This window comes from Monodon monoceros, unplaced genomic scaffold (genome assembly GCF_005190385.1).
Source record: "Monodon monoceros isolate NGI ecotype Baffin Bay Population unplaced genomic scaffold, NGI_Narwhal_1 Super_Scaffold_16, whole genome shotgun sequence".
NCBI lineage: Eukaryota > Metazoa > Chordata > Mammalia > Artiodactyla > Monodontidae > Monodon > Monodon monoceros.
In genome coordinates this window covers 508,496-529,603 of record NW_021703772.1, presented here as the reverse complement: position 1 = coordinate 529,603, position 21,108 = coordinate 508,496, and the positions used below count along the sequence as shown (strand labels likewise).

At 49.1% G+C, this 21,108-nt stretch overlaps 1 protein-coding gene across 10 annotated transcripts in view; it reads left to right on the top strand.

Moving 5' to 3' along the window:
- FARP2 (FERM, ARH/RhoGEF and pleckstrin domain protein 2) overlaps positions 1 to 21,108 on the top strand; it is a 91,865-nt gene that overhangs the window by 2,406 nt on the left and 68,351 nt on the right. For 9 of the 10 annotated variants that reach the window (XR_003793836.1, XR_003793837.1, XM_029224624.1 and 6 more), the window contains exon 2: positions 8,113 to 8,329. Coding sequence is in view for 8 of the 10 variants with exons in the window: in XM_029224624.1 (XP_029080457.1) it covers positions 8,141 to 8,329 (189 nt within the window). In the remaining 2 variants the exon portion in view is untranslated. Of the gene's footprint in view, positions 1 to 6,967; positions 8,330 to 21,108 lie in introns of those variants that run through there. The other variant, XM_029224621.1, reaches the window with a different exon arrangement.

Genomic DNA, 21,108 nt, shown 5'->3' with positions numbered 1-21,108 from the left:
ATTTTGATCCATGGAAATATGTTCAAAAACACGTCTTAACCAAAAAGGCGAAGTAGTTTGTACACAGCAATTATACGGATGTAAAAATGTGCGAGGACGTGGGCAAGGATCAGAAGGGAAGGTGGAGTGATGTAAGTAGTTTTATTTTAGGGTCACAGGACTGTTTTCTCGCTAAGCTGGTGTTCTGGTTTATAGTCATTTTAAAATTCAAAAGCAGAAAGGCCCTCTGACGTTGTCGGGTGCAGTGACAAATCTTTCTTCATTCCCTCTCTCCCAGCTGCAGCACAGAAGGAGGTATGAGATTCCACCCAGACCTCTTAGGTGGGCCCTCGAGACCCCCACAGCCCGGCCCACCGTGGGCATCCTAAGGGCCCCTGCCACTCTCAGCCTTGCCCAGCAGCCCCTGCCTGTGCACAGGCTGCTCTTGTCTAGCTGGTCTCCTGTCGCCCCGCAGGGCCCAGCTCCTGCTTCATCCCGGAGAGCCGTCCTGGCCAGGCTAGCCGCGCTGCCTTCCTCGGTGTTACCTCGTGCCTCCTGCCTTCCACTGCTGCGGCAGGCAGTGGTCAGGGCCACGTCCACAGTGGTCTCCCCTTCTAGATCATTGTGTACTTGCCACGTGGGGTCCCTTAAACCGGAGATGGGACAGCACGTGTGCGATGGGGGTTGTGAGGACCAGATGCGCAGACACCCGCTTTTTGCTGAGGTCTCCTCCCTCCCTCTCCACCTACCAGATTCCTGGAGGCTCCCTCACTTCACTTCCACACGGCTCTTACTGCCCTTTAACAGACTGTCTTCTTTGTCTTCTCCCACTGTCATGGGAGGGATTTCCTCCCTCTTACAGGCTCCCGTATCTTTAAGGACTTAGATTTGCTTGATACCGAGGCAAGGTGCTCAATCAGTGTTTGAACTCATCACATTTCGTCTGGGGCAAGGGCAGATGCCAACTTTTATGGGGCCTGAGACTTACCCAATCTGGGGGAGGAGACCTCTTTAAGCAAATACAGTGTTACAAATAGGAATCAATTTGAAAATTAATTTACAGATGTTTATTTAGAATGAGACAAAGTAAATAAGATACAGATTTGAAAAAGCTGACCGCTGGTACAGACGTCACTCAGTCCAGAAAGATAGCATATTTGTTAATTATCTGACACACTTCTGTAACACTTTTCATTTGGCTAGGTACTTTTTAGTTGTCTCTTCATATGACAGAGAATAGAAAGAGCCCAGTGATTCCTCTAGCGTGGCTGATCAGAAATCTTATTATTGATTGTTAGGATGCATAAAACATGGTTTCACACTTGCTGTTTCTAGCACAGCTATGTCTCGGAAAAGCGGGAGTTCTGATAAATTCTGTTTTGCACAATTCCATTCAAAAACGTTAAAAATTCAATGGTGTATTTATAGTTATACTGCTACATTATAAATTTTTTTTTCTGACAGGCGAGAAGCGTAGTTTTGACTACTGAGTACCGAACTCTGCGTGCATTTTGACAAGTCTGGTGATGATTTTCCCACAGATGTGCGTCTGGCTCCCCGAGTTTCAAACCTTGCTCCTTTCCCAGGGCCCACACGCTTCCAGCACCAGGTGCCATCGGGTCTGTTCATGTTGCTGCAGGGCCTGGGCCCTGCACCTTTGTTCCATAACCCTCCAGCACACAAACACGGGACTGGCAGTGGTGTTCCGGGAACCATAGCTGCATTGTGAGGCTGGTGGTCACCTCAATGTGAACACCTGAAACGTCTCCGCTTCAGCCCAGACTAAGGGTGTCCCTGGCTCCTTGTGCTGGTAGCTGGGTCCTCTCCTGAGCTGCCTGACGTGGAGGGAAGGAGGGACAGAAACAGATGTGGGGTGGAAGGGGCAGCAGTGTTAGTCGATTGCAATTTGAATATGTTTTCGAATTTCCCAAAAGGCTGTGATCATGGCCGCACTTCACTGAGGGCCTTTCTTAGGACCTTGGCAGGCCGGTGCCAGGTAGGGGCCCAGAAACGAGGCAGAATGGCTTTAGAGTCACACTGCCGGCATAGGGGCAGCCTGTGGTCCGTTGCTTGGTACCACACAACACCGTGGAGGCACGTGGGTGAGGGTGCACGGCACCTCCTCCTGCGGCTGGCGGGATGTGTCTGGAAGCAGGAAGCAGCGCTGGCTATTTTACAGCCGTTTAAATGACTGGGCGTGATTCACTTTACCTCCTGCGTCGTTCAGATCCCAGTTGCCTTGGTAATAGTTAACACAAGCTGAGTGTGGGGGGAACAAGTCTCAGTGTCGGAACAAGAAATCAATTTTTTAAATTGATCTAAAGAGAGTGTTTTAAGATGTTAGTTTTTATTTTAACTGCACTATTTGAGAAGCAAGAACAAGCGCAACACCTAGAGGAGACGTGGGTGCTTACCCCGGCTCTCTCTTTGAAGGCGAGCGGGCTCGGCTGTAGGTGACCCCTGCCGTCGTCTGCCCGGAAGCCATCTGATTTCAGAAGTAGCGCACGTTCACCACGGTAGGCAATTCAAGAGATACAGGCGCCAGGAAAGAAGGAAATAAAAATCAGCCCTCTTCCCTCTCTCAAAGATGACCTCTGCAAACATGCTTTAAATGCATGGATGCCAAGTTCCGTTTGTGGGAAGAAGGAATGAGCCTCCTCCACCCTGTCTCTCCCGCTGACTGTGGCCACAAAGCTGGACAGCTGTGGGAGCAGCCCTGAGGACCCTGGCAAGGAAGTGGTGGCGGGCAGACAAAGGCCAGGGTCTGAAGTGCCTGCCGCAGGAGCACTGAGCTTCCTGTTCTCCCTCCAGCACCCCCGGTCCCCAGCGTCTTCAGGGTGTCCGAAACCCAGAGGTGGGCTCCAGGGGCAGATAGGGAGGGCTGCAGGGGGAGCCACCCAGTTTGGGCTCTAGAGGGAGTGGGAGAAAGCCACCATTTCTTCTTCTCTCTCTCCCTGTTCTCCAGCCAGGCCTGAGACACCTAAAACTCCAAGGGCTTTTTACTCTCTTTCCTGCAGCCTGGTCCCAGCAAGGGTGCAGTCCCAGGACGTGCACGGCAGAGCAGGGGAACAAGCCACAGTCCTCTGGCTGGAAGACTGAGAAGTAAGCCAGGGAGCTATGGGGTGGGGTGGGGGGAGCTCAGGAGGTGACCCCTCACAGTTGCCGGTGAACTTGTGGGCTCGACACCGAGCTGTACACGCATGGGGCCGACCCTGTGCCACTTGCCAGAGGCTGTGGGGACTCAACTAAGGGGTCGACCACAGCCCGGGAGCCAGGCTGTCAGCTGGGTGATGGTGCACAGGGAGGATGGAGCCTCTGAAGGTGGAGCTGATGCTGAGACCCCGGCTGCGGCCTGAACCCGGCAAGGCCGTGCTGCTGAAAGAGAAGTGCCATATTCCCTGTGGGATTTAAACAAGGCCAGAGGCTCATAACACAGTGTTTAAAATGTCCAGGATATAATCCAAAATTACCTGGCCTACACAGAACCAGGGAAATACCACCTCACAAGAGAAAAGACAGGCTACAGCTGAGATGATGCAGACATTGGAATTACCCGACAAAGACCTTGCGGTGGGCAGAATTTTGGCCCCCATGGCCGTCACCCCCTGGTGTTACTTCTGGGAACAGGTTATGTTACGTGGCAAAAGCACATCGACAAGGTTCCCTATGCGACATGACTGAACACTGTAGACTCAGGAAGCAGAGCCCAGCGCTGCCCTCCCAGCGCCTCCCCCTCCCCCTGCCCCTGCCCCCAGAGGCAGTTCTTTCCTTTAGGTTTTGGTTTACCCTCCAGGGTGGTTGTTTGAAAAATGCATGTGTTTACCGTCTTCCTCTTTTAACCAGTTAGTGCACCACGCGCCTTCTTTGTACCTTGCTTTTATTCACCTTTTCATCAAAGAAGCATGTAGAGATCTTTTCCATGCGTGACCGAAATTTTAGCAACTTCCACTGCTGTGGACAGTGGACTGCGCTTGTCTGGGGAGCCACAGGCTGATTTCCCAGCCGAGGGGGAGGCGACTTGAGGGCCAAATCTGGGCTGGGCTCATGTCCTGGCTTTGTCACTTCTGAATTATGTGTTCTGTGGCAGAGCTTCTTTTTCTTTTTAATAGACCTGATTTTTAGAGCAATTTTAAGTTCACAGCAAAATTGAGTGGAAGTTTCACAGATTTCTCATATGCCCCCTGCCCCCCGACGTGCACAGTCTCCCCCCCGCCCCCCCCCCCCCCCCGAGTGGTACCTTTGTTACAAACCTGCATTGACACATCATCACCCAAAGCCTTGGCAGACTTTTGAGCCGAAGTTTTCCAACTTCAAGATGGAAATTATATGTCACGAGTTGGTTTTTAAATTTTTTATTAAATGAGAATATATAGGAGCCGAGTTTGTAGTAGGTAACACTAGGTATCAGTGGTGGAAATTTGTATGTAGCCACCAGAAATATTTTTAGGCATGAAGACTGCAAATCATTTTGTTCACCTGGGAGGGAGAAGGGAACTGGAGTCCCTCGTAGGCACCTGACTGTTGACATCGCTGATTCCCTCCAGATTTCTGGAGAGGGTCTCTGGCAGCAGCAGGGGAGTGAGCAGGGACTAATAATGCCTGACGTTTAGAGCCTGCAGGACTGCGGGACGCGCTCTGTGTGTCTAGTCCAGTTTGCATATTCTTGCCTTTTTAACGTTTATTTATAAGCACACAGAGCAAAACAAAGTAATTTCTGTTAGTTTATTTATTTATGTAAAGAAAATTCAGTGCATACATTTTTCCCTTTGATTTTTTCCCATTGTCAGACTACAGGAAGCAATCAAGTTGTATGTAGCAAGACTGTTGAATGAGCAGCTTCACGCTCCTGCAGGGAGGGGTCCTTCTGCTGCTCGTTCTAAAATGACACCATGATTATTAACTAACATTCACAGCACAGCAGTTACATTCGGTTTTCCATTAAGTGTCTTCCTTTCTAAACTTTCTTAAACTTAAAGCTGAGTAATTATCAAATGGGTGGTTTAATGCCACATTGCCGTTGTGTAATAGCAAACAGAGCTTTCTTTGGAATATCAGCAGGAGGGTGCCCCATGGGGTCACTCCCTCTTAAGAGAACTTGTCTCCCTCAGATGAACCTCTGGGATCAGGCCGTCTCGTGGTCCGGAGTCTCAGCCTAAGCTGTGTGGGTGTCTTACTTTGACCAGGTGCAAATAACTAGGATGTAAGCATGCTGCTCACAAGGTATACAAACCTGCAAAGGCTTCCTCTCAAGAGCCATGTTTTAGAATTCCTTGAGCCAAGAAAATTGTTTTTTTCATCTGTCTAACATATCTTTTGTTCTTATGAGAGATGAAACAATGGTAAATTAAAAGTATGTTGGTTTAAATATATTTTTTATTATAAAATAAACACAGATACAGAAAAACTGCATTAATCAAATGTACAGATTAATGAATGAAGTGGACACTGTCCAGTGAAGCGATGGAACTGTGCCGGCCACACCCAGGACCCCTCCCCTGTGCCCTGCCCCCGGGACAGGCCCCTCCCACCAAGGGGACCACTGCCCTGACTGTTCTAGGAATAACCTCCTTGCCTGTTCTTGCAGTTTTCTCACCCGGATGTGCCCCTCAAGACAGGTTAGTCTTGCTTGGTTTGGTTTGTTTTCTTTTTTTTTAAAGTAGGCGTTTAGACATGACTTTCTTATAATAAGTAAAAGAGAAAGAACCTGAAGAAATTTTTTTCCATCTAAAATTATTATGAAGAAATATAAATGAGAATTTTACAGTGGAATACACAACAGAAGTGACTCCTAAAAGTACATCTTGGTTGTATATATGTTTTCAGAATTGTAGCTTTACTTAAAAGGGAAAGGATCACTTTGGTGCCCAAAGTAAAACATCCCGTAGCTTGTTTCAGGAGAACCTCCTCTTGGTGGCGGGTGTTGGGCGAGTGCTGTGAGCTGACCACGCTTTACTCTCACCTGTGTGCGCACCTGGGACACCTGAGAGGTGGGCTTGACTTCCTTAACACCCCTCTCTTCCGCAGTAACTACTCAAGTTTGTGAGACTGGCATGAAAACGCTCACATTTATGGCTCTCAGAGCTTCATATACCTCACGCTGAGTATCAGTCAGTGGCAGGAAAACAGGGCTTTGCTGAAGTGTGGTTCCTGACTGCGGCATACATGGTGCCTGTTCTTTGATGCCTGCGACGACGTTAATTAAGTAAATACTTAGCAAATATTTACAGAATTAGTGACCGCTCCTGGGGGCATGCAGCCTGGAGAGAGAATTCTGAAGACGGTGGGTAACTGCCGACCTGAACCACACGTGTGGCGCAGGGGATCTACGTGCCAGTCCGAGCCCCCGGGGGTCAGCCCGTTTGTGCATGGGCTGGGTTGGGAGCTGTATTTCGCAGAATGACCCGTCGCCTCATCACTTTGCTCATGCTACGCACATTTCACCTTTCCTGGGGGTTTAGCTTTCTCATTTTCTGTTTGCTTGTTTGATAAACCAGACATGCACGGAAATTCTCATGCAGATCGCTGGGAAGGTCTTCGCTGAGTAGGGTTTAAGTAGGAGTTGCTTGGCAGTGGGTCACTGAGAAGCTTTTCCATCTTAATTGAAGAGATAATAAGTTCATGAGTTGGTTTATCTTGATAACAAAATAAGCTCGAAAAAGAGGAAAAGGCCACAGGACTCAGCAATTAAGTTGGCATGAAAGGGCACGGACTAGGAGTTTAGTGAGATTAATTCTCTAAAATATTTACTGCAAATTAGTAGAAGACTTTTTGAAGATGATTAAGCAAAATAAAATGATTTTCACCGCATCTGCATTCTTTTTTTTTTTTTTTTTTTTTTTTGCGGTACACGGGCCTCTCACTGTTGTGGTCTCTCCCGTTGTGGAGCATAGGCTCTGGACGCGCAGGCTCAGCGGCCATGGCTCACGGGACCAGCCGCTCCGCGGCATGTGGGATCTTCCCGGACCGGGGCACGAACCCGTGTCCCCTGCATCGGCAGGCGGACTCTCAACCACTGCGCCACCAGGGAAGCCCCTGCATTCTTTCTTGATTAAACATCTGACATTTGTGTTTGCCATACTGTGTTTAACCATTAGGTATGTTTCTTTAAGTTGACTTTCATACATAAATACACGTATTTAAGAAGGGAATTGGCCATAAATAGAAGGTAATTATATTAATAAGGACGACTAAAAGCAAGGCAGTATGACCAGATTCTAGCGGGCACTGAGCCTGTCCTTTGGTTGTTAGAAAACAATGGCGTGATTGGCTCTGTTCAGCTTAACAGCTAAGAACCGGAGACCCTTCCCCCGGCACGTTGAGGAGGGTTGAAAGGGCACAAGTGCCTCCCGGGGCAGCTCTCTGACCCTTGCAGACCCTCGGTGTCGTCATAGATGAGGAGGGCGTGGGTGGTGGTGACCACAAGGGTATTATGAGGACTGGGAGGGGTGCTGGGAAGGGTGGCACGCGTGTGCTCCCCGTGACGTGTGCCAGGCTGTCACTCAGCGCCAAGTCTGAAGTTACCTCGTGAACCACTGGTGGCCCCCACTCCAGCCTGGTGACACAGCTTAGAAAAACCAGGGTGTGCAAAGCGGGCAGACAGCCTGGCTGTCTTCATCCACCTTCCTTGGCATTTTCCCCACCGTGTCAGCAGAGGTGGGACCCGGGACCCATGCTGGCACCGTGCTGTGTGTACCCCTTTCCCTTTGCTGAAAAGCGCTGTCCAGCACACAGAGCGTGTGGTCAGCACGTGAATGTCTGGGCTGGTGGAGGGAGGAGGTGCAGGGCCTCCAGGTGGTCTGGGGAAAGAGAGGCAGGCGGCTGTGGGCCTCCCCTCCCCTGCCGGTGGGCAGAGATGCTGCGGCTCCTTCAGAGGGTCTGGGGGTTAAATGAGTTCACGCACTGCCAGCTTGCGTGCATCCCAGCGATAGTGGTGTTGGGGCGTGTTGCTGTGTATGCTCACCAGTCAAGGTATGAGGAGAAGATAATCTTTCTAAACTCTTAATTTTGATGTACGTTAAGACTCGTAGAAGTGCAAAAACAGTGCAGAGAATTCTTGTGTACCTGACAATTTTCTTATGTTGTTTTAATATCGAAATAACTGGGGATAATTTGGGGGGTTTTTGTGTGTTTTAGTGCATTCCTCACTCTTAGCTGGTGAAGAATGGGGGAGCTGGAAGGAACCTACCGCGTCCTGCAGACCCCAGGGACACGCCTAGGCGCCCAGACCCCCGCGGGCGTCAGCACCCTCGAGCCTGGGCATGGCCCCTCGGCAGCAGCGGCGTGGCCAGCGGCCAGGACGCCCATCCGAGTGCAGCTGCTGGACAGCTCCGTCGAGGTGTTTGACGTTGAGGTAAGAAGCGAGATTCCTGGAGGCCTAGTTCCTCGCGTTTTCTAGAAGTCGGGTAATATTTGGTATTATGTACCAAACTCCATTTTGCTGGTTAGACTTTGCCTGTTTATCAAGTCGCCCATGAGTGGCTGGGCTGGTAATAAAATCCTTGGGAACTCCGTCTGCGTTTCCCCTTTTAGTTTGGGGAGTGGTGTTCTCCTGACTTAAAATTCTGACGTAATGTGGTCTTGACATTCTTCTCTTTTGAGAGGCTGGCTGAGAGCCACGCAGTGCAGACTGGAACCAGCTTGTCTCCACCCAGGTCCTGGTGGCCGAGCCGCTGGGTGAGGGACGCCCCTTAGCCTCACAGTGTGTCCTCGTCTGAATGTGAGGGTGACTCAGGTCCCTGCTTCCCAGGGTGGCTGGGGTGAGGGCAGAGCACTCAGCACACGAAGAGCCTGGCACAGCGCTCGCACAGGGCTTGTCTTTCTAGGTCAGCAGTAGGAACATTTTTATTGTGAAAATTCTCTAATAATACATTGCACTGATAATGTTAGCAAAGACAGTTGAATATAGCAAATGTTTGAAAACATCTTTTCTGATTTTCTAAACGGCAATAGAATGAACGTTCTTTTAAAAAATTACTTATTTTCATAAGTAATGCAGGAATACATTCTTTTTTCTAATATTTTTATATTGGTTTAAAGTAATACCTTTGGAAGCATCCCCTGCTCTTAATGTCACAAAGTAAAGACGAGAGAATGAACTTAAACTTTAGCAGGGGGTTTATTTATGCTTGGGGAGAGGTCCAGATGCTACACAGAAAATAGAAAGATGATTGAGGAGCTGTGGGCCCGGTGTGAAGAGGCCTAGAGGAAGCCTTGAGGCTCCCGCAGAGCCTGATCGCAGGATGCCTTGCGTGAGAAGGCAGAGGTGAGGAAGGAGGTGAGCACGGTCGGGGGCGGGGAGCGGAGGGGAGAGGCCAGCTGGGGGGCTTGAGGAGTAGAGGTGCCCTCCTGCTTGGAGCCCAGGGTACACCTTGAGTGTTCGATGGCAGGTATCTAGTGCCTAGATTCCTAGTGTCTGAACTCAGGGAACCCTGAATGCTTCTTTTAGGTCTTATTTGAGGAAGAAACCAGATGTCATTTCGTCAGGGCAGTGGTAACTGGAACTGGTAGGGCCTGTCTGTCCACCTTCCCAGGTCACTCCTGTGTTGCAAGAAGCAGCCTTTGCAGGGCAGCGAGTTGGGAACAGGCCACCTTTGAGCCCTGAAGGCGGGGACTGGCTCTCGGTCCCTATCTTACTGTACTCGGATGAGTCACCTGGAGAAACAGGTTAAAGATCTGGGAATTAGCTGGGCTCCCACCTCTCTTCCGGCCAAATGTTTGGAAGAATTCCCACCATGTAGCTGTCCTATGATAAACACATTTGCTATGGTCTAGGCTTAAAAGAGGTTCAGATTTTTTGAAAGAAAGGAAGGAAGAAGAGAAAAGAAAAGAATTGCATTAGTTAGGGTTTACTTTTAGAGCATCTTTTTCTGGCCTGCTTAATGGTCTTTATCAACTAAACCTAGGACCAGAAAAGGAAAAAAAGCACACATTTATTGTTGAGTCATAAATAAGATGTAATCCTTCTCTGAGAAATTCACTTTTAAATCAGAGATAGCATTTTATAAAGGTTCAGAATATAGAGAGCGTGTCAAAGTTTTAATAAATTGAGATTGTTGTTTCTTTTAACCAAATAGAACCATCATGTTTGGTATTTTGATAGACCTGGCAGAGTTACCAGAAATTAAAGAATCGGATTGCTGTTGTATATCCCGAGTTGGATGGGGTCCTTTTTAAATTGTGCTACTCACTGATGCATACCTTTCAGGAGAAGTTAAAACTCAATGTATTTTTTTGTAAGTTAGTTGTATTCTATTTCTAAGTACCCTAGCCGTCTACAACTGTATCAGTTAGCTTTGCTGAGTAACACGTCACCCCCAAACCTGATAACTTAAAAGAGCAAATATTTAATATTTTCTGCATGTCTGAGTGTTGGCTTGGAGGTTCTTCTGGTCTGAGTGCTGAGTGGTCTAGGATGGCCTCGCTCACATGTCTGGGGCCCCAGCTGGAACCTCTCTCTGTGTGGGACCTCACTCTCCAGCGAGCTGGCGTGACCTTGTGCGCATGGTGATGGGAATGCGCTCGGGGGTGGCAGCTGTGAGGTCCCTGAGGCCTAGGCTTGTAATTCACACGTGTACCTTCTGCCGGGTTTGGCTGATCAAGCAGGCTGCCAGGCAAGCCCAGGTTGAAGAAGTACCCGGAGTCTGTGGCCATTTTCTGCAGAGGCTCTCACACGGCTGCTGCCAGGGATCAGATGCACAGTCCCTGGAAAGTCTCTGAAGCTCTGGTATCTGGTGTCAGCGGGCTGGGTGGGTTTGCCAGATGAAGCACTTTGTGGGGCCTCCTCCGGGAGGGGCCGCTGGAGAAGGTGCATCTGCCCTGCTCCCTCCTCCCCAGTGTCTCCCGTGGGCCGCCGTCGCCAAGATCCGAGATGCAGAGCCCAGGCTGGGTCTCCCTGGGCCTGCCGCCCCTGCCCCACCATCCCTGGTCACTGATCTTGTCTGTCGTTCCCCCGCCCGCCCTGTACAGTTGGACTGAGAGACACACTGTGGTTGGGTGACTTTCGCTGTGGGTCTGTGGGTGGTATAGACTTGAGGTGCCGGGCAGTGAGGTCCCGGGGCGGATGGCCTCTGTTGGTGGCACAAAAGGCAGGTCTTGGGGAAGACGCCCCCACCCCGGAGCTGGCCGGGCTCTCCTCCTGGAAGGCAGGTCCTGGGCGGCGAGGGTGCTTCCGTGTTTGGACCAGTGCCGGTAAGTGCGGTCGACCGAACGGAAGCGAGGGTGAGCTTGGGTAACGTGCTTTCGTTAGGAGAGTTTTTAGTTTTTCCCTCTATGGCAACGTCTTCTGACGCTAGGGATTCAGGTGCCGTGTTTTGTGTGTCTGGGGTTTTGGGGCCGTCCACACCTATCTTACGGTGTGCTGAGTTGGTTTATTTTTTACTAAGTATTCTGCAGTATTATCAGCAGACTCGCAGGGTTGATGTGCAGCCGGTGACACCTGGCCTGGTGTGGCCTGTGTGGACTCCCCTGGTTGTTACTGAAGGTTTATTCTTAGGGGAAGAAGGTGACGTTTAGTTATTTTTGAAACGGCGTCTTCTGCTGGTGCCTGTGGCTCTTCACAGGCAGAGTCTGTGGCTCATCGTCTCTTGCTGCTTCAGCAGCTGAGGCTGCCCTCCCCCAGCCCTCATTCCCTTCCTTCCAAGGGGTGAGCGCATCCGCGAGCCCCCGGCTCCGTCTGTCTCCCACCTGCTAGGGCGGTGACGTGAGCTTTGCTTCCGCCAGCTCAGGCCCCACGATACCGGCCAGCGCTCTGAGAGCCAGAACCGCTGGCCACACGGGAGCCTTTTCTTCCTCTGGCTTTCTCTCTCTTGGTCTGCAGTCCTGCTGCCCCAAAGTCAGGGTGGCTGGAAGCTGGAAGCTGGGGTCTGTCTGCTTTTTCCTGAGCAGCACTGGATAAGCTGAAACTTTCTAGCAGCTTTATTGAGATATAACCCTACAGTCACCCACGTAAAGCGTGCAATTCAGTGGTTTTTAACGTATTCACAGAAACGCAGAGCCATCACGCCGGTCAGTTTTAGAACGTTTTCATCCCTCCCAGTTGGAAACCCCACGCCCTTTAGCTGTCGCCCTCGCAGCCCCAGCATCCTCAGTGCCCCCCCCCAGCTCTAAGCAAATCGTGACCTGGGTCCTGTTTCCACAGACCCCTTTCATCTGAGCAGAGTCGTACGTGGCTTTTTGTGATTGGCTTGTCACTTAGCGTGGTGTTTTAGGGGTTCATCCACGTTGTTAGACGTCTCAGCACTATTTTCCTTTTTGTTCCCCACTCGTCAGCTGGTGGACGTCCCACCTTTGGGCTGTTGGCGAACTCGCTGCTGTAAACATTCAGGTACAGGTTTTCTGGGGACATGCGTTTCCGCTTGTCTCGGACAGACCCCTGGGGGTGGGACTGCTGAGTCGTACAGCGACTGTGTGTGATCGTTTGGGGAACTGGCAGGCTGCTTTCCAAAGCAGCCGCACCATTTATATCCACCAGCCACTTTATGAGGCTTCCAATTTCCCCACGTTCTCAACTACACTTACTATTCTTTGACTTTTTGATTCTAAACATCCTAGTGGGTTTCAGGTGGTATCTCGTTGTGGTTTGAGGTGAAATTTTTAAAATTTTTAATGGCTAAAGAAAGGAAGGTTTTCAGCCCAAAAATATGAGAATTGTACCATTAAAAATTTATCTTTGGGTCTTCCCTGGTGGCTCAGTGGTTGAGAGTCCGCCTGCCGATGCAGGGGACACGGGTTTGTGCCCCGGTCCGGGAGGATCCCACATGCCGCGGAGCGGCTGGGCCCGTGAGCCATGGCTGCTGAGCCTGCGCGTCCGGAGCCTGTGCTCCACAACGGGAGAGGCCACAACAGTGAGAGGCCCGCGTACCACACACACACACAAAAAAATTATCTTTGGGCTGGTTCCTTGGATAGATTATGAGTAATTGTGGAGTTAACCGTTTAGCTGTGGCCCAGTTACCACACGTGGAGTGAACATTTCTACATCCCAGAGTTGTGAGGACCACAGAGAAAGCAGGCTGAGGGCAGGCCCTGGAGGCCCTGGGAACTGAAGCTGGTAGAGGAGCGGGAGCTGCCGTGTCAAAATTTTTAAAACATTTTAAAGTTTCATTTAGACTTTTACTGACACTGTATTTATTTTTATTTATTTTTAAAAGATGTATTTGTTTATTTATTTATTTATTTGGCCTGTGCCGGGTCTTAGTTGCGGCATGCGGGATCTTTAGTTGCAGCACGCAGGATCTAGTTCCCCAACCGGGGATCGAACCCGGGCCCCCTGCATTGGGAGCATGGAGTCTTACCCACTGGACCACCAGGGAAGTCCCCTGACAATTGTATTTTTAAATCAATATTTATCTCATTTGTAAGTACTAGCTGCCAATGTCTACGATTTACTCTCATCCATTTGGATCATTTGCTTTAACAAACTTATGTTTATTATGGTTACGTATGATAATGAAGCAAGATGTACTTTGTGGTTCTTTATATTGATTACTAGTTTGTGTCCGGAAGGGCGCAAAGAAAGGGGGAGGAATCTGTCTGATGGATTCAGGGTGGAACTTCAACTCTGTCTAATTTTAAGTGATGTTTGACATTTACTGATGGGATTTTTAACTCCCTGAAGGTCAGTCAGTGACCAATTTTTTGATCTAGTAAAATCATATTTGTTTTCAGTTAATTAAATGAATTCTGTGGTTTTGAAATTAGAAATCTGACCTCAGGTCTGGAAAGTTTTTTTTCTCAGCTGTAAGAGAAACCATCTGGAGGCCGTGTGTCGGCTCGATTGTCCTGCGTGCAAAGTCAGGGAGTAGAAAGTGTCCAGCTCCTTGCCCTGTACGTGTGAGTGGTGTCCATGCTGCCCTGGGAGCAGCAGAGGGGCCGAGCTGGCGGTCCTGTCCTCCCTGGAGAGGCCTCCCCTCGACTGCAGAGGGCGCGGCATTGGGGACAGGGCACGTTCCTGCGTCGCTGACCATTCATGGCGGGTTTAGGAATGGACGTCACCTATAGCTTTTCTGTTATCTGGAGTCGGTATTGCGGAAAGAGTGATATTTAGTGATTGAGAGAACAGTCTGGGATGTGGTTTGGGTGAGGGAGACCTCACCCACGGGAGTGAATGTCATGCCTTCGCTGGCAGGTGTGGTGGAGTGCTAATGAACGTGAAGGTTGCTCACGTTTCCCCTTTTCTTAACATCCTCAAAAGTTTCAGAGTGGGCTTTCTTTCTTTCTTTTTTTTAGAATTCCAAAAGCTTTAGCTTAAATATGCGGCAAGTAGGAGGACAGATTCTCAGCCACGAAGTCCCATGCTGGAGGACTTGAAGTTGCTATTCCAGTAAACACTTAATGTTTTCTTTCTGGCCAGGAAGAAATAACCAGAATTCCGGAGAGTACCGTAGCCAGACGTCTGTCGCTGCTCCTACACGAGCGCCCTAAATATGGCAAAGAAACCGCCTGAGAGCTTATTTTGGTCTGATCTCAGAAGAAGACGTTAGTAATTCAGCATCTGAAGTTTGGCGATAATATAGGCTTTATATAAGAGCTCTGTGTGTCCCTAGTATATGCAGCAATTATGTGATTCTGCCCTAGGTTTTGAAACCTATTATTTTGTCTTGGAAAATTGATCTGTGTTTTGACCCTGAAGCCCAGGAATGTGGCAGGGTGGGACGAGGCAGAGGTGTGGATGTTTACCCAGTTGTGGTATCGAAGCTCCAACACACATGCACGCACACGCCTGCACACGGACATGCCTGAGGGTTGGCATGCACAGTCTATGTTGGATGACCCTGCGATGATGACCGATGACAAATGGAAAAGAATCGGGAAATGTCACCGAGGGAAGACCCATCCCCACGGTTGTGTAATGGAAGACAGCAGACTTGTCTCAGGGTCCCAGCAGAGGGTCATAGAAAGGAAACTTGCCCATTGGGTTGTCTTGACTTGCAAGCTGTTTCATGAGCCCTTAAGACACGGGACGGGTTTATGTCGTTGGCAACCCCAGCAGGAGGCAGAGGCAGAGTGAGCTGCCGGGTGACACAGCTGACCTGTGACCCCACCCCACCCCCTGGCTGTCTCCAGAACCCTTGCTCTTATCCACGTGATGCTCTCATTTACTGATCAGAAAGAATTTGGTTCTGTTGTCCTGTGTTCATAGGAGGCTAGAAGAGCTGACCTTGTACTTGTTTCACTGATTGGGCCCTTGAATCGCTGTTCCCGTTCAGCTTCCACCCCTTCCCAGAAATTCCCGATGCCTGCACTCTTGGCCCAACTCCCCACAAGGAGGTGGCCCGCCTGAGAGTGGTGCTGCCTGACCACCGAGGCCTCCCGGGCTCACACGCTCATCCCTCTCCCTGCAGCCGCGTGGGGCACGTTAGGACCAGGTTTTAAATCTCAGCCCCTCACCACCCGATGGCGTGAGGAAGGGCCTTGCTCCAAGTCTGGGAACGGCTTTGCTCAGGGGCCCCGTCCGGATGTGTAGCCAGAGCGGGGGGAGGGGGGTGACGTCCACGCCTGTCTGCTCCTGCGGGGGCCACGTGGGCGGGGAGGCTAGAAAGGCCCAGAGTCCTCCTCTGTAGGCCTTCGCTCGGCTGCCTGACACACACCGTTTGTCCTGCCCCCCCACGTTGAGCTGTGTAGCCTGGCACACCCCAGGGCTTTCTGCACTTACTACAATCCGCTCTGTTCGGTGGTGAACAGTGTCTGGATGTTAGGAGCAGTGCTGCTGCGGATGCTCTTGTGTGTGTTGCCGCGTGCGCTGGTTTCTCTAGGGTGTGTCCCCAGCGTGGACTTTGTGGTTGTAGGATGTGCCCGTTTTCGCCCTGCCCAGGTACGTGGATTGCTCTGGAAACCCGTTAGACCGTCTCACGGGCCCTTCGTCCACAGAGGACCACTGCCAGCCATCCTCTGATCCTGTGGCCTTTCTCCTGCTGCTTCCATCCACGGGGGCTGCTGCCCAGTGTGGGCCGCTGGTGGGCCTGGCCCCGGGGCTGTCTGCATCCCGTCCTGATTGCTGTCCCCAGCCAGGTCGTCTGAGAGCGCTGCCGTCCTCCTGGTCCCCCCACCCCACCCCCTGCAGCCTCCAGTGAGCCTTTCACACCTACTGCACATTCGGGTCGCCAGGGCCACCTTTAAAACATGCCGTGCTGCTGAGGAATCCTCAGGTGATTCTGGGCAGGATGGGCGGCCGGGGTTTTGAGAAGAGCTCACGGGTTCTGGAATGTGTGCCCTCCCCCACCCCGGGCACCCTCTGCTGACCCATTTCTCCTGACCCTCATTTCTTCCCTCCGTCCATTCATTCAATCCCTGAACAAAACAAACACACCCTCCCCTCCCCCTCCCCCCCCCCCCCCCCTCCCCTCCCCTCCCCTCCCCCTTCTTTCCCTCCCCTCCCCTCTCCCCTCCCCCTCCCCTCCGCCTCCCCTCCCCTCCCCCCTTTCTTCCCCTCCCCTCCCCCCCCAGAAGGTATGGTGTTCCGCAAGACTTCCTCCAAGCTCCACTTCTCAGTGGAGCTTTGCTAGGTCGTAGCAGCCACACAATTCATTTTCTGTTCTAAGAACCTAATTCTGTGTTACTGATCACTTTCAGTTGAAGAAAGTAACCAAGATTCTCCAGAAAGCTGGCTGGAAGATTACAATTCTCTCTTCTTTCAAGGAGAGTATTCTGTGTTTTCACTTGTACTGTGTTTAATACACGTTTTTTCCAAAGTTTATCTGTTTCACGAATAGCGTGTCCACCAGGATTAGCACTTGCACCGGTGCTAATTGGTCCGCTCCCTGGCAACGCTGTGCCGCTGCGGTGCTAATTGGTCCGCTCCCTGGCAACGCTGTGCCGCTGGCAAGGCTCTCGCGCAGCCGGTACCTCAGAGACCAGCCAGGATGGCACACAGGGTTCCTGATGCCAACTGTTTGGGAGGGAGTTCAGCTGATTGTTACAAATCACACGTGTCCCTTGTAAGAAAATGGAAGATGGGGAAGGCCTATAGCCAAGAATTACCACCCAGGAAACAGCCAAGCACAGTGTTCTGAATATCCTTCCACCCTTTTATCTGTTCACATATATTCATTAAACACACCTAGAATCAAACCACATACATTTGTAGTCTGTTGTTAAACTTAGCATACTGTTGAACATGTTTCTGTATACTTTCTCCTTAAATTTTTAAGGACTACGTAGTTTTCTAGTTTTCAGTTTCTTTGTGATAAATCTTTATACACATTCTGGATTTTTCCCTGTAGATGGATATCTGGAGCTGGAGATTCTGCGTCAGTGGGTGCTGTACGGCCCTCGGGGAGCCCCACAAAGGGCAGAAGCACTTTACACCCCCCAGCAGCATCTATTATGGTTTTTAATGAAATCTCCAGTTTAATAGGCAAAAGTTATGTTTTTTTAGACACAGTTTTATCAGACTTAACTATTTTGGTTTTGTTTTGAGGGGTTTTGTGTGTGTGTGTTTGCTCTTTTTTTTTTTTTTTTTTGGTAAAATAGATGCAGGAGAGATTTACCACGTTAAACACTTTTCAGTGCGCAGCTCAGTGGCGCTAAGTCCAGTCTCGTCGTTGTGCAGCCATCACCACCGTCCATCCCTGTCACTCTTCATCTTGTAAAATTGAAGCTCTGTCGCCCTGAAACGCTGACCCACCCCCAGCCCCTGGCACCCACCATCCTCCTGTCTCTGTGATTCTTCTCCTCTGAGTACCTCAAATAAGTGGAATCACACAGTATTTGTTCTTGAGCGAGTGGCTTATTTCACTCAGCCCCGTGGTGTCGAGGTTCTCTCGTGTTGCAGCACGTGTCAGAACTTCCTTTTCAAGGTGAGTGATGTCCCACTGCATGGATGGCCCACACTTTGCTTAGCCCTTCAAATGCTGAGGGGCAGATGGGTTGCTTCCACAGTTCAGCTCTTGTGAGTGGTGCTGCTGTGAACATGGGTGTACAGACATCTCCTCAAGACTCTGCTTTCTTTTCGTTTGGGTGTATACCCAGTAGTGGGATTGCTTAATCACGTGGTCATTCTATTTTAACTTTTTGAGGAAGCCCCATACTGTTTTCCACAGTGACTGTACCATTTTGCATTCTCACCAACAGTGCATGAGGTTTCTAATTTCTCCACATCCTAGCCAACACTGGTTGTTTTCTTTTGTTTTTCTTTCTTTCTTTCTTTCTTTCTTTTTTTGATAGCAGCTATCCTGATGGGTGTGGGGTGGTACCTCACTGTGGTTTTGATTTGCATTTTCCTGATGGTCAGTGATATTGAGCATCTTTTCATGGGCTTATTTGTATATATATATCTTTGGAGAAATATCTATCCAGGTCCTTTGCCCATTTTTGAATTGAGTTGTTTGGTTTTTTTGTTAAGTTTTAAAAGTTCTCTACATATCCTGGATCTTAACCCCTTATCAAATATGCAATTTGCAAATTTTTCTACATCATATTAGAAGTTAACAAAAATGGGAAGTTTAGAGTAAGTATATGGTATTTGAAGTGAAAAGAAAAAGCCAGGAGATGCTGGAGACATCACAGAAAGTGACAACTTACAGTGAAGAAAAGGACAGAAAGTTTATGGCAAGCACAGTCAGGGATTGGACCACCTGGACAGGCCGTCGGTGTGCGTTTGTGCCGCTTTCCGCGACCCCATGGCTCTCGGGGGCAGGTGTGTCCCAGCACCTGGGATGCTCCGGGCACCACTGTGGAAGCCGGGCCGGGATGCCAGGTGAGCCCAGCCTTCTTGCTGCTTATGCTGCAGTAGAAGCTCGAGGATAAACTAGGGAAAGCAGAGCCCCTAGTGCTCAGGAGAGAAACAAAGCAGGCAGGGGCGGAGTGTGGGTGCACCCTTAGACAGGAAGGAGTGGAGATGGACCGGCATGTGCAGGGGGTGCAGGGGCCTGGAGGCTGAGGACCCAGAGCCGGGCGTGTGGGTGGGAGGAGAGGGGACGCAGGGGGTGGGTCCCCAGGGAGGCCCTGGCCATCCTGCACTCAGGCCCCTCGCAGCGAGACACACGTGCCAGCCATGTCAGCTGTTGGCCAAGGAGGCCGCTTTAAACTCTCCTGTCCTCGACTCCTGGGTCACAGTAATTATGGGCTTTTATTTTCAGCGAGATTTTGACTAGTCTTTAAAAGAAACATGAAAAACATCTGTAGGTGCTTCCCAACTGTTGTTACTGGAATGCTTTGGAATGTCCTTTGCACATGTGTTACGCTTTTGTGTGTGTAATTTTGTAGCTTATGTAACTTGCCACCGTGGCAGAGAGGAGCCCAGCCCTTACTTGAGGGCTTTTTCTGGTGACAGTGAAAATCAGGAAGAAATGTTTTCCTGCTCGGCTCCTGGTCTCAAACCCCTGCCTGGGACTGAGCCTTCTTCAGAAGTTCCCGTGTAGACTTCTACCGTAGCTTCACTGTTGAGCCTAAAATATCTTTTTCTAAAATAAATTTAACATTACTGATTATGAAAGATACATTCTTTCTTACTGTTCTATTTTTAGATATTTATAATGTTTCCTCATAATTATATTTTTTGCATTTGTTTTATCCACTAATATGTGGCCTTATGCTTTTTTGCATGTTTTGATATTTGAATCTGATAAAGTTAGATTTTTATAGCCGAAGAAAAGCATTTTTTTCCCCTATTAAAGTAATTTTCAGTTAAGACAACTCAGAATGACTTTAAGGCTCTAGACGTTGCTTTCCTTCTGGAAATTATGTTGGAACATGGACTCTTTTAAATCAGACACTAAGTCAAGGATAGTCAGCTTTATAGCTGTTTGCTTCTGGCTCTGATTTATATCAATCCTACGTCTTTTAAAACCATATAAAATAGTAGAAACATATCCTAAATGTAGCGAGGAATCCAAATTGTATTATGAAATGAAACCATAAATTTTACATAAGTACTGAGATAAAATTTAACTTGTTAGCATATTAACATAAAGAATATAAAAAGACATCTTGAGAGACTTTGATACACTCTTGCTGAGAGCACAGGCTTCTACAAAGGGTCTTCAATTTTTCCTTATTTAGTGGAATCAGATTAGGAGACACTTAAGAACACCAGAGGAGGGCAAACTTGTTTCGGAAAATTGTTACTCTAAGTTCTGGAAAACTAAAGTTTGTTTTTGTTTTTTTTAATTTTTATTTATTTTATTTTTATTTTTGGCTGTGCTGGATCTTCGTTGCTGCACGCGGGCCTTCTCTAGTTGCAGCGAGCGGGGGCTACTCTTCGTTGCGGTGCATGGGCTTCTCATTGCGGTGGCTTCTCTTGTTGTGGAGCACGGGCTCTAGGCACGCAGGCTTCAGTAGTTGTGGCACGCGGCCTCTAGAGTGCAGGCCCAGCAGCTGTGGTGCACGGGCTTAGTTGCTCCACAGCATGTGGGATCTTCCCGGACCAGGGCTCGAACCAGTGTCCCCTGCATTGGCAGGTGGATTCCCAACCACTGCGCCACCAGGGAAGTCCCCCAAAGTTTTTATTGCTGCAGATTTTCTACAGTTTAGAAACTGATGCTGTTATTTTTAATTATTCAAGTCAACTGACTTTGTAAAGTTATAGTATTTTGTGTTGATTTTTTTTTCTTTTTCACTGTAGAGAACTTTTTATGTATTTTTTTCAAATGATAAGATTAATACATGCTCACAGTAAAAAATTCAGTCAGTCAGTACAGAGGAAAACAGTTAAATGTATTATTCTCCTACACCCAGAAATAACGTCTTTGACATTGTGGTCATGTTACCCGTTTAATCTTCCAGACGGTCAGCCGTGTGTGTGCACGTGGGGCGCAGGCCCACAGTCCACGTCACACCCGTCCACTTGATCACGTAAGCACTTCCCAACGTTTGCGCGTTTACCTGTTTCTCTTTTTACCTCCTGTAGTTTCTGTGTTATGAATCTTGACACCATGTGAATTGGTACCAAGATATTCGTTGTAATATGCTGATGGGCATAGCACTGTTTTCCTCTTATAAAATATGTACTTTTTTTTGGTCTCAGTTGCCTTTTTGGCCTAAATTCAACCATGTATTCTATAAAGTTCATGTTCCCTTACTTTTTGTTGTTGTTGTTTGCCATATTCGTGATTCAACCATGTCATTCTTTTATTTTCAACCTTTCTGTATCATTTGCTTCAGCTGTGTTTCTTGTATACAACCTAATGGCCA